Source organism: Trachemys scripta, chromosome 4, assembly GCF_013100865.1.
Source record: "Trachemys scripta elegans isolate TJP31775 chromosome 4, CAS_Tse_1.0, whole genome shotgun sequence".
Lineage (NCBI taxonomy): Eukaryota > Metazoa > Chordata > Testudines > Emydidae > Trachemys > Trachemys scripta.
In genome coordinates, this window is record NC_048301.1 from 9,700,557 (window position 1) to 9,714,690 (window position 14,134).

Sequence of the window (14,134 nt, forward strand, 5' to 3'; positions counted from 1 at the left end):
TTGAACATTTCTGAATTTGAGATTTTTATTTATTCCACTAAGGAACAGCAGGACAGTTTCTCAGTCTCACTGTGTCTTGGAAATGTCTTTAGTGTGACTTGTAAACCCATAGGAGCAGTATTTTTACCACTGGATTTGATCAATCTTGCATTATTAGCCAATTGGTTAATAAGACTGTTGCACAAACATTTAAAAATAAAATCTTTTAAATTCATTCCTTCACAGACAACTCAATGTTTCCTATCACAATAACTTATGCTTGAAAATTAAAGCAAGGATATTTAGTGTTTGGTGGAAATATGGGAAGTTTCAGAACCATGCATACACAGGGAAAGATACCCAAATATAAAAAACAGAACTACTCTTTCTACACGTGTATCCGTGAAGATATCTGCAGAGAAAATACATGAAGCTTTCAGTCCTTCAGAAGCACTTTATAGCTACAGCTGATTTATAGTTAAATGGAGTTTCAAAAGTCCAAAGTGAGCCACTATAAGGTCCTGTAAACAAAAAATTCTAGGATACTAAGGACAGGCAGTAATTAATAACTACTTGAAGAGTTATGGCTGTTCCTTATGGAGCGCAAAGTCAAAACTGTTCAAAACCAGAGAATCATTTAATATCGATTTACACTTAATTCTTTTTAATTTCAACGTCCCAGTAAAATATACGAAAACAGTCTTTCCACAAGTATAAAGTGTGGAAACATTTTAAAAATAGGGGAGTCATTTTTTTTTTCCTAATGCAACTGTGATCATCAGATTCCATAATTTAATCTTGGTAACAAATTCTTGTTGGAAAGAATCCTTTTGTTTTGTGGCTTTTGCATGCACTTAACTGGAACCAATTTTGCAGAGTGTCTTCTTAAGAGCTCACCAAAACATAAATCATGCTAGAAAAGAAAAGAAAAATTTAAAATGTACTAAATTTAGAGGCAATAGTTTGATTAGATAAGTTAACAGTGTTATGCATTTCATTATATTATGCGCAGATTCATTCCCCACTGAAAAAGAGCAGAGACACAGCTTGTGTCATTACAATAAAATACTGATAGTTCACCATGATTTTTTAAAAGCCAGGTTAAGGCATTAAAAATGAACCCGTGAACAGAAGTGTCATGTATATAACACTCTGGACACTGGGATCAAGTGGCAGTAACAGGCAGTCTTGCATAGGCTCAAACATACTATATGTATATATGTCGGAAGAAGTTTTTTTAATCATGTTTTTCTTAATCTTTTTGTATGATCACATGAAGAAACAGTGACCCATCAGTTGTAACCTGACTATCAAAGTCAGTCTATGCAATGTAGTGGTAATAGTACTACATCAGTACATTATCACCAGCTGTTGCTTCCCACATCCCCCCTTTTTAGAGAGTTTGACTTTGTGTTTACAGCTTCTGTATCTTCTCACCCATAACCACCATTCTACCAGCGAACTTCAATGAAACCCAAATTTTAAGACAAAAGTCACTTTTTAAAATATTAAAATTTCACCCATATTAAAATCCCACTATTTTATAATAAAAATTAAAAGGTTGGGATTTTTTGATTCTTGGTTCAGCTGTATTGCTAAATTATGATCCAAACTTTGGGGGGGGAGGGCGGGTTGTTGTTTTTAAAAAAATAGAGAGAGAGACATTACATCCCAGGCTAAGTGTCTGAAATATTTTTACACATTAAGATAAAAATGTCAGGGCATTGTCCTTTTTTTTTTTTTTGTAAGAAAATTTTCATATATATATAAATTTTCCCTCTGGGTTGAGCTCAAACAAAAAGTTTCAGACTAAGAAACTTACCCATATAGGTAGTAAAAAAATGATAGGAGGTAAAATGCTAGTTTGCACCATCCTTCCTTCTGACAATATGCTAAAATATCTGCATTCATGATGGTTGTAGGATCATAAAGACCTGGTCCACTCATCACAGGTCTGCTCATATACCTGGAAAAGACAAATTAGGTTAGCAGTTAAGTTTGGAAAAGAAAGCTATGGGAAAAGTAGGTTCCCCCACCCCCAAAAAACAAAACAGAAATTTGCATAAAGAACCATGCATCTTTAACTGCACTAAACATTTACTCCATCCACCAATTAAACCATGAGAGTAAAGTCTGAGACCCCAACCTAAGGCCTTGCCTGTATGAGGATGCATCACTTGATGATTGCCTGTTCTGTTCATTCCTTCTGAAGCACCTGGCATTGGGCATTGTTGGAAAACAGGATACTGGGCTAGATGGACCATTGGTCTGACCCAATATGGCTGTTCTTATGCGCTTATGGTGGTTTTTTGCACTGTAGCTGCACTGCACCAGCATAGTTTATCTCAACTTCAAATCATATTACATTATAGATGGTGTTATACCAAGGGTGGGCACGACAACCCTTTAAAATAGGATGTAGGATCTAAGGCACCATATTACAGGCTTAAAGAACTGGAAAAGGTGCAGAAGAGAGCAACATGGGAGAGAACCAAACATAATTTGTATGGTAAAATACTTAGGATGGTTTTGGTAACTTCAGCACCATTTAAAACATACTGGAGTACTCCCATTCTTGCTTATCAAGTTGGAAGAAACATTCCTTTTCAAAAATAAAAGGAAAATAGTCTTTTTTACTTTTTTATAACTATTGCGTAAGATTTTCACCATCTTATCACAATGGGCCTTTATGCTTTATTGCTGAAGAAATGGGACAGTTAAACATCACAAAAGGACAGTAAGTTATAATTAAAGCTACGGTTTTGTCACGGAGGTCGTGGAAGTCATGGAATCCGACGGAGGTTGCAGAAGACACGGAATCCATGACTTCCAAAGACCTCTGTGACTTCAGCCCTGGTGGCTGGGAGCTGCAGGGTCCCGCCGCCTCCCGCAGCGGCAGGGAGCTGTTAGGTACCCCCGCTGCCTGCCCCCATGCTCCCGGCCACCACTGCAGGGCGGAGGGACCACCCTGCAGCTCCCCACTGCTGGGGAAGGGGTATGGAGACCCTGGAGATCTGAGCTCCCACACGTTGTGGGGGCCCCAGAGCTCCCAGCCACCCCGCAGCTGCCACTCCCTTCCCATTTTATCATGGATATTTTTAGTAAAAGTCATGGACCGATCACGGGCAATAAAGAAAAATTCACAGAAGCCCGTGACCTGTCCCTGACTTACTAAAAATATCCATGACAAAATCTTAGCCTTAGTTATAATTAACATGAGTAGAGAAATCAAACTTATCAATATTACCTCCAAATATGGTAAGCCAACAAAGGCATATTGAGACCCAGTGTAAGCCACTCTGCTGCACAGAGAAACATAACACAGAAGAATGCATGGATGAGGTACTCTGGAAGTACAAGCTGAAAAAGAAAAATATGCATCAGAACATGTAATTAAACAACATACAGCTTGGTCTGAATTTCTATTTATAAGGTAAATTATTGGTAAAAATTCCCAACTACTATATAGAGAAAAACACTCAAATGGGCAAGTAAACTGCAGAAAGTGAAAACAGCAACTGGCAGAATACACCTTGAAATTTACAGAAAAGTTTATGTATATTAATGAATACCCAAGAAAATTTACAAGCTGGAATGCTCAGGTTATGGAAGCTTTTATTACTTATTAATTAGCTACGTGCACTGTGAACAGCTTCCACATTTTTTACAACATACCTGTGACATAAGAGTAGAGCATCGAGATTTTTCTGCATATGCCCCACATAGACATATCCATGGGAAAAGTAATCCCTAACAGTTTTTATGCAAGAGTTTGTTTTGTATTTTACTATTTTTCAAGCTTTGAACTTGATACACTATATATGTACAGTATTTATTAAAACAGACTATTACCAAAACCTTATTTCTGGTGCAAAGTTTTATTAGACAAAAGGAGCATGAACATTGTTAAGCACACCAATATGCACAAATACAAGCAATATGCTTTCTGCAATGTAGGAGGGAACAACAGTAAAATGCACATACAATTTGTGGCATATTAGCCAGTTCCATTTTCCTTTGTACAAGACCTTTCAAATACTTAACACCTGCCTTCTTTTTACCATTGTGCTTTCCAGCAGAAGCGTACAGAGGTAATGCTGATTACTCTCAGATTACTGAGACCATAAAATACCAGGTAACCCTGCCAGTGCTATTAAGAGATAAGCAGTATAGAAACATATGTAGATTAAATGTAGGTGAAATACCATAAAAATCAAGAAAACCCCATGCTCATCACAAAAGTAAAATCCTTCAAAGGCATATATACCAGAAAGAATCTTATCACCTACTCTTTTGAATTATACAATTCTCCCCAAAAGTTCATCCATACATTTGAAATGCTCACAGGATAAATATCTACAAGCGGTTTCATGTAAAATTATTCAATTGCTACTACATATTTCAATCAAGGGTTTATCATAAACTAAAGATTTACTGGTAAGTTAAATTACTAAGGAGTCTACTCTCCAAGTGAAGCACACACAAGACAACTCTTATTCTTTGACTTTGACCAATTTGTATATCTAGGATGACTGCCTCAGAATGTATTTTGCAGTTTTCTTTCAGTTAATACTGTCTAAAAGCAAATATTTGTTTTAAACACCTAAAAAGGTCTAACTAGAAATCTATAAACTAGAAGCAAACCGAGTTTTGTTCCTTATGCACATTCTAATACATTGTTTCTTTAAATGACTATTGTCAAACAAAACCAACTTACATCAACACAAACTCAAGTCATCAACTTTCTTTACATTTGTAAAATAATTACTCTTCTTGTCCAGATCATTCTTGTATACTCACCATATGTAACTTTTAGATGTTATTCCAATTATGTAAGCTAAAAAAAGTCTGACCACCAAGCAAGACCTGTTTGCTAGACCTGAAATCTACAAAAATTAAGACTAACCATACGTCTCAAAGCATTCATTTCCCTTACATCTAGGTTTTTGTGATCTGCCCCCACAGCAGAGTATCAGACTGCCTTTTAAGTATTTTAAAACTATGTTATCTTTCTTCATTTCCAGCCTACACGAGAACTAGTTTGATTAGTTTACAGGTCACCATGCATTTTTCCCTAAAGGCTAGGAAGGAAGAAATATTATTTCTAAATACTCAAGAGAAGCTTGGATACTGTTGTGATGGGGGCCGCATACAGAGAGGGAGATGCTAAGCATTATGTGAACCAAAACTGGTACTCTAGCAAAGTCTTTATCTTTCATGACTAAAAATGTTCTCCCCTAGAATTTAAACTTCAAGACAATGGATCATGTCCCTTCATGTATTTGTAAAGCATCATGTGCATTTACCATACTCTTCAACGAGTAACGATCGCAAATTCACCTTTTCACGAGTAATCTAACTCCACTAGCATAGCAAATACCACGATCAAGATTTTCAATGTACACAAAGCTATCATATAACACCTCATTCATGTATATTAACATTAGGTTAATAAAATATTGGTTTTGAACATGCACATTATAACAGCCTTTTATTAAATTTGTGATAAGATCATAATGCATAAATGTAATGAGTATTTGCCTTCCCCCATACTGTTGCAGAAATGACTGTAAAACAGACTGAGTTGGGGAAACTGTTAGATGCGCAGCTGTTCAGGCACCACTTTCCAAGATGCAGTCTCTCCACTCACCCACCCTCATGCTGCCAAGCTCTCTGGCTGTCTAAGACACATTCTTTTTCAGCTTTGAATTCAGTCTCCATTGGTGTGATTCTACTTAATTCTGCAGAACACCATGATTTACAGTGCAGCCTTCCAGAGGCACACTTCACTGCTCTGCTGCCCTATGTTTTTATCTCAATCTGGCCACTCCAAGTCAAAATGAAAGGGATGGTGAATGGGCAAAGACATATTGCGTTACTGAAAATACCTACTTTCTAACATCCATAATATTATTTGTCTGTCAAAGATGCAAGCAAGCTAAAAGTGCTTGAGGCACCAGCATTAACAAATAGGAATATAATTAAGAGTTGTGTCCAAGAATACACAGTATTCTGAAAGAATACTGGGGATATCCTTGGGAAGCCAATCTCCACCCCGGAAATTGTAAGGCCAGATCAGAATTAATTCCGCCCCCCCCCCTTTTTTTTTTTAAACAAACTAGTCTCCCAGATTCTGAACATCAGAAAGTTCAGTGAACCTGGCTTGAGAGATGATACCATTTATTGTATTTCTTCAGTTGCTGTGACTGTTCAATAGATTTTAGGCATATAACAGTTTTCCCCCACTTCAGTGGGTAAGCAAGCAAACTTATTTTGCACAAAATATGAAAGTTCATGAAGTTATTATAAACCTGAACAAACAAAACAGGCAGATGAGCAAGCACACTGAACAAAACATCTTAATAGTAATACAAATGTTCCTAACAAAATGAAAGTAAAAGTGGGATTAAAACATTAAACTAAAAAGCAGTACACACCTTTAATGCAATTTTGACTCTTTTAATCTTTTTGACCTTTTCAACTGTCTTTGTGCCGAAAATGTAAAAAGCAGATTGAAAGAATGTTAGTAGGACAGCTGACAAGATCATCAGCAGATTAATAATAGTCAGAATATTCAAGATTGAAAGTAAAGAAGAATCAGATAAAGAATTCTGTCTAGAAGTTCTATCAAATATACTAGACATTACCAGCAGAACAGAATTTTTAATGGCCTTTTTGATTAAATCAAGATAATAGCAACAAAAATTATTTATAAATTTATGCAAAGAGGAATTCTTTATCATGTAACTTACAGGATTGAGTGTATTACATTGGTCTATGGGATTCTTGTAATCAGTCTTCAGCTCATCAAATGCTATAATCTAGAATAAAATTGGAACAGTTAGGACTCTTCAGTTAAAAAGCAATAAAAAACATCTCACCACAAAATATAATTTATTGGTACAGAGCCATAAGTGCTACGAACACAATCTTAGTAAGGTCGTTTTACTCATGTAAAAGAAATAATTCCATAAACTGAATCACCTAAAGCAACAAAGTATTTGAAACAGGTCTGCTTTGGTTTAAAAAACATTCAAGCACATTTAAATTAGCTTCAGATTATTCTAGACATTTTATATACTCACAATGCTCTGGCATTACATCTTTGCATTTCATTCCCTCATTCCCTTTTCCCCCCACCATGCAGAGGAGTTACATAGTGTCATTGCAGATAGCATTCAGTCCCACAGAATATATCCATGGTGCATAAAAAAAACCCAGGAGGTTGCACACGTGACACACTTTCTCTGTGCTGAGTGCTTGTCACTTATGCCAGCCAGTTAATTAAAAGGAAGTGATCGGAGTCTTTGAAGAGGCTGAATGGATGTTATCTTCACAGTCAGAGTGTGAGATGGCAGGCAAGGGAGATATAGTCAGGAAAAAGTCAAGAACATCTTTTAATGACAGAACTTTTACCATACACTGATGCTTAGGAAAAGGTGAACCTGCCAGGGTGAAATAGAGTCAAACCCATTTTTTGTAAAATGGATACCATGGCACCAAACAAGACCAAACAGGTAATTTATAAACAAAAAAGCAAGAACCATAGAAAAATAAGTATGAGAACCAAAACATCAAGTAATCAGTACTATCAGTATCCTTTATATTCAACGTAAACTAGAACATGTCTACATAGCATCCTTTAAGTTACAAGAAAAAGCGTATTAAATAACTACAAAGCAAAAATTGAAACTGAACAAATCTGAATATATGCGCACACACACTATTCATGCTAGGGAGAAGCACTTAACACACATTTTAATTTATTTCCTCCCTCAGATCCAATGGTACTTCCTGGTTTGCTTAAAGCTACCCAAGGATGTATCTTTGTGGCATCACTTGGATTACATGAGACTTCTGGTAACAGGGATGTCCCACAATGATGCATCCTGGGACAGATTCATCAATGGATTAATGGAGAAGAAAATTATAAAATATTGGTTAAAATACTCAGGAAAAAAAATCATCAGTTTATCTGGTACACATCTAAATAGGTATCATAGCAACTGCAGGGACCAAAACTTTTTTCTTTAATTAAAAAATAAATAAATAAATAACCCTTAAAATTCTGCTGATATTAATTGCTTAGTCCTCCAAGCTCATCAAGGAAAATATCATCTTTTAATTTATCTTCAAAAAATCCACTCATTCACTTATGAAGTTCATTCCTAAAGATGATCTAACAGTGCTTCTCTCCAAGAGCAGGCATCTCATAGCCACCTGAAACTAGGTTTCCTAAGGTTCCACCATTAGTCTTTTCCCCTCTCTGGCAGTAGAAAATCCAAGACCTCAAACAATAAGTAATATTTACTCAGGATTTACATTTTAAAAGGTAGCAAACCACAGGGGAAAAGAAGCTCACTTTTTCCATTCATTACAAAACTTATTTGACTTGAGACTGAAACATTTTAAACACGTATTCCTTCACATAAAACACCAATATTTAAAAATATAAGACACCCACATTTTCAACAAAAATGTTTAATAAAACAAACCCAGTTTGAATTAGCCTTTGAAAATTCTACTCCTCCACAGGTGAATACTGTCAGTTTTGCATCATTAAGGTAATGATAAGCAAGCAGGTCATGTATCTGGACTGGTGAGTTTTCAGGACAATTTTGCAAAGCTGGTTTACACCAACAGGAAGTTACTAAGCATATCTGATCAATTATTTTACACGTGCCATTTCAAACGTACACAAAATAGGGCACTATTCCTCAAACCAATAATCCCGAAGCACATCCAGCCATGGCCAAAGGTCACATGCAACTGGGTCAATTCTGCATGGTGCAGAGTTGGGCTGGGCTGGGGACCACGGTTAGCAATGGCAGAGCGGTCAAATCTTTGCCCCCACCCTGTGTGCACACAGGTGGGATGGAGCTGGCTCTCTGAGAGTAGCAATGGGGCAGGAGGAAGGTGGTTAGCTCTCTGCCCCCACCCCTGTGAATACACGGAGATGTAGAGATGGCTGGGGAGGGGAGTTGGATTCCCCCCCCCATGTAGAGATGGCTCTGGGAGGTCAGAAATAGGGACAGATCAATCTCTGTCCCCACCCCTAGCAATGAAGAGGGTGGAGATGGTGCGGGGGAGCCTCAATGAAAGGAGGGTTACATCTTTACCCCCACCCCTGAGTGCAGGGGGGGGGAGATGAAATGGCTCAGGGATGGGTGGGCAGCAATGTGGGGTGGGTTGATCTCTGCCCCATTCCTGTGAGTGGGGGGGGGGAGAGATGGCTCAGGGGAATAAGAATGTGGGGGCCATTACATCTCTGCCCCCACCCTATGAATGTGAGAGGGGAGATGGCTGGTGGGGGAGGCAACAACAGGGGGGCGGTTAGATCTCTGACCCCCCACCCCTATGAACGTGGGGGATGACTCGGGGGGGCAGAAATAGGGGTCAGTTACATCTCTGCCCCCCCACCCCTGTGAGCGCAGGGGATGGCTCGGGGGGGGGGCAGTAATAGGGGGTAGTTAGATCTCTGCCCCCCCACCCCTGTGAGCGCGGGAAATGGCTCGGGGGGGCAGCAATAAGGGGCGGTTAGATCTGCCCCCCCCCCCCCCGGCGGCGGGGGGGGGGGCTGGGGGGGGGGGGCACTCTGTAGCTCTCACACACACACACCCGGAAACGACCCGGCCACAACGGGAGGCAACAAACGGTGCCCGGGCTCTCCGCCGCCGCCCCGCGCCCGCGCCCGCGCCCGCTCCCGCTCCGGGCGCCCCGGCCCGGCACTCACATGCCAGATGGCGAAGAAGATGAGGGCGGCGGTGAGCAGCAGCGCCAGCATGTAGCAGAAGGCGGCGAAGGTGAAGGCCATGGCGGCGAGAGCGGGCCGCGCGGCCAGCGGGGCAGCAGGAGCGCGGGGGATGCCGGGCCGGATCTCGGCCGAGGCCGGGCCCGGGATGCAGCAGCGCAGGCGCACCGAGGAACCGCCGGCACCGCCCCGGCTCCTTAGTCCCGCCGTCTGAGCAAAGAGCGCGCCACAGCGACCCCTGGCGGAGCCCGCCGGCGCTGCGCCTGCGCGAGGCATCCCTATCAGTCCCCTGCAGGGATGTGGGGAGCACAGATACCAGCCCAGGGGCATCCCCGACAGCCCCCTGCAGGGATATGGGGAGCACCGTCTCCCCCCCTCTACCCAGGGACATCAGCACCCAGCCCTCTGCAGGAGTATGGGGGAGCATGGAGTCCCCTTAATGGGACACCAACACCTGTCTGGCCACTCTAGAGCTAAACCTGGCTTGTCAGTTGTTCCTTTGTTGTTGAAAAGCCAGCTGTGTGCGTTTCCCATTTACCACATAGTTCAGTAACAAATATCTAGCAATGCTTCATAACCTCACATACGATAGCAGAGACAATTCAACAGGATATTAGTGTTCAACAGATCAAGACTTTTTAAATGGTACCTCACAAGGCATGCATTGTACAAAGCATATCATAATCAAATTACAGTAGTGAATATGGGGGTTCCCGGGTGCTATTTTGAGGTACAGAGTGTCTCAACCTCCCATCTGCCCTCTATAGTAGGTGATGGTCCCCCCCTCATCTTTTACTTTTCTAGAAGGAGGAGATTGGTCTGTGGTCCAGATATCAACAGATGAGAGTTTTATTCTCGAGCAGGCAATGATTTAACTACATTGCCATAGAATTAATCCATCTGTGCCTCAGTTTCTCCATCTGTCAAATGGGGGTCCAAACAGGAATATTGTGAGATGTAATTAGCAAATTTTTGTAAAATGTTGTATAATCCCGAGGTGAAAGATGCTATCAGAGTGCAAAATGTCATTATACTGCCCACAATTTGGTTGTAATGGCTCAGAGAAAAATTGCAATACACGTGTTGAGGCTGATACAGATTTTAAGTTAGGACCCCCACCACCATCACCTGCATCATCAGCACGGTTTCAATCTTGGGACCTTTAAGCACAAGCATCTACCCTTTTTTTAGATGGTAGCAATAGTAAGCTATTATCTTCTAGTGGACCAGCCACTTGAGGGGGACAAAACACACTTTGCCAGTGTGTTTAATTTACAAGATGCTTTTAACATAATCAAAACCCAATCCTCTCCAATTCTGTTTTTAATTTTATTTAGTGTCAAGGTGGCATTTACAAAGGTGCTGGCTTTCTATCCCTGGAGGCTACAGCCCAAAGCTGGCCACAGAATGCATCAAGGGAAGCAACAGTTTTAAGCTTATCCACACAGCAAGCAATGCCTGCAGACAGGGATTGGCCTTGCTGCTGAGACTAGCATGTAGTCAGTCCCTTGTCTAGAACTAACATCCCATACTAAATCCAAGTAGGATGCACTTTGAGCTTAATCCTGTACCAGTGAAGTCAAAAGGAGTTTTGCCATTGACTTCAGTGGGAGCAGGAGCAGATCCTTCGACCTATATATTTTTTTAAAAAATCCTCCTACAAAGGAGCATATGGTGTGTATGATTTAGAGCTATGCATAATTTTGTATGACAGACAAAACATTCTGCTCTGCTTTCTCTTAAAATGGAGCTTTGGCCTGCATTTTTCACACACACGACCTTTATTTCCTTAATTTTTGAAATGAAGATTATATTCATCAACTCCTGTATTTAATTTTTCTAAAATAATTTACATAAAACCATTTTGTAAGCACAGGGAGACTCCAAGACAGGAATGGGCCACATTGGGTACAGAAATTATATGGAGGGCTGGGTAGGGAAGGCTGGGGGAGGCTATGCCTCCCCAAACAGTGAGGCGTGGCCTGGCCCCTGCCCCCTATCCAGCCCCCCCAAACCTCCACCCCCCCCCGGGACTCCTGCATCCTATCCAAATACCCCTGCTCTCTGCCCCCAACCATCCCCGTGGGACACTCATCCCCTATCCAATCCCCCCTGCTCCTCATCCCCTGACCACCCCCGGGACCCCTGCCCCCTATTCAACCCTCCCTGCTCTCCCTGCCCCACATTACCTGTGGGGTGGGGGAAAGGGGAGCTCAGTCCTTTCCCTGCATTTCCTCTGCTCATTTGGCTGCTCTCCCTGGCAGTTGGGCAGGGCTCGCTCCCTGTCTGGGCTTGGCTGCTGGGGACAGGGGCCAAGCATGCTGGGGATGGAGGGGGGCCCTGGTTAACTCTCCCCCTGTCCCCGGCAGCAGGGTCCAGGCTCCTTGACCGCCCCCCTGCAGCCTCCCTGGAACTCCCCCTGCTCCGCACCCCCTGACCGCGCCACGCTGCCCAGGCATGGGGGGAACTGTGACTGTGAGGGAGGCAGGGAGGGAGGGGAGCAGAAAGGGACGGGCCAAGGGCTAGCCTGTGCCCCGCTCACCGCGCTGCCGGGGAGTTGGGCTGGCTCTTCCGCAAGCCTGTCCTGACACCGCTCCCTGGCAGGAGCTCGGGGGCCAAAGGGAAGGGTCCTGTGGCCAGGACCGCCAAGAGCGGGTTCAGGCCCCAGTGAAAAAAAATTTTTGGGCCCCCCAGCAAGGGCAGACCAGCTAAACAGAGCCGGGGAAGCCGGGCCCAGGCAATTTGTACCGGCTCCCCCCCCCCCGCCCCCCGTCGGCCCTGCCTGTGGGCCAGATGTGGCCCGCTGGCCGTAGTTTGCCCCCCTCTACTCCAAGAGGACATGTAACACAATTGGATACAAAACTGAGCAAAGTGAAACTGACAAGTAAGAAAAACATCACCAAAAGTGTTACATTTTGAACAAAGAATTTAGCCTAAAGTTCTGAAGTTAGATAACAAAAACCCAGTTCTTGTTGAATAAACACAAGACTGAGACATGGAAGACAGACATACAATGAAAATAAATACAGTGACACAGCAGATAAGATGTTATAAGATTAGCATACTATGGCTGGAAAAGGGTAAGATGGAGAAGAGGCCAGTTAAGAACTATGAAAGACTCTGAGGAAAAGTTTTGTACAATCCAAAATCAATATAATTTGGGATTTACTCAAAGGAAACAGCAACTACAAGAGGATGAGAAAACAAATAATTTGAGGGGAACTTCAGATGTTTTCCTGCTATATCAATCATATGCAAGTAATTTCAATTAAAAAAATAGTATTTAATAAAACAGAAACCTGGCTAGCAGCTTCACAATAATTCTTCCAGACAAATATAGCCAGTATCAACACTTTCCATCAAATCAAGAACAAGGTCTGAATAATAAATATAATAATAATACTTTGCATTTACATAGCACCTTCTGTCTGAGACTCCCCAGATAATTTTGCCAAAATGACTTAACCTTCACAATACCACTATATGTACCCCAGTAAGCGTCAGCATAACACATTATAAAAGCTTTATCGTGCCTGCTTCCCTTGGTAGGGGAGATACTAGGATGAGGTCACTAGTGATGAGGAGGAAGGTGATGGTGATGATGAAGGCTAGCACTAACACTTCAGGTTTTTCCACAAGGCCCAGGGTAAGTAATGCAAATACTATGAGTTCCTTATTAGTCTCACTGTTCTTGTGTGAGTATTGTTAGTTCGGGTAATAAAGATAAATTATTCTAGAATGAGCTCTGGGTAGTAGGTATCTGGTTAAAGTAACCCATAACTATAGATCAGGAGTGGGACTCAGGTGATGTGGAAACCGGATGGAAAAATAATCAGTAAAAACTGAGAGAGAGAGAGAGACCATTCTGGTGGTGCAAGGATTGATGAAGGGCATGGTGGGAGGAGGTGAGAAAGGGATAGGAAGCAAGAGATGTATCAATATTCTGAGCCATGAGAGAGGCATATGTAATTGATGGCTTTTATGGTGGCAGGAGGAGTGTTTTTTGCTTAGGGAAGATCACTTGTATTAATGGCTGACACAGCACATTTGTGTGGGAGCCCCTTGTTGAAATATTGGCAATCCATCACTACCATTCTCTGTAGCAGTGTGTCTGGTTGCCTGTATGTGCTTGCGAAGAATGTGCTGCTGAACTTTCATTCCCATCCAGTAACTCATTGCACATGTGGCTTATTTCATGCTGCCATGTTCCTTGGTTAGGCATTAATCTCTTTGTCAGCATACCAGACTCATGCCCCTTACTTCCGCTGGGAGTGTAATCACTGTGGCCTACCATGAGCTGTCAGGCTGGTACGAACATACCAGCAAAGCCATTTGATTGACCGCCTCCCTGTTCCAAACTGCTCTCCCCAGGCAGCTGGAGGGTTCATTCCCATCAGAAGAGGC

The 14,134-nt window shown here is 42.0% G+C and overlaps 1 protein-coding gene across 1 annotated transcript; it reads right to left on the bottom strand.

The window, feature by feature from the left end:
* On the bottom strand, positions 1 to 9,900 carry CNIH1 (cornichon family AMPA receptor auxiliary protein 1). The gene is made up of 5 exons (XM_034768162.1): positions 9,713 to 9,900; positions 6,732 to 6,800; positions 3,227 to 3,339; positions 1,802 to 1,945; positions 1 to 892 (listed from the first exon to the last, which is right to left on the bottom strand). Exons 1-5 carry the CDS (start codon positions 9,791 to 9,793, stop codon positions 865 to 867), a joined length of 435 nt encoding a protein of 144 aa, XP_034624053.1. The 5' UTR covers positions 9,794 to 9,900; the 3' UTR covers positions 1 to 864.
* Positions 9,901 to 14,134: the final 4,234 nt, after the last annotated feature.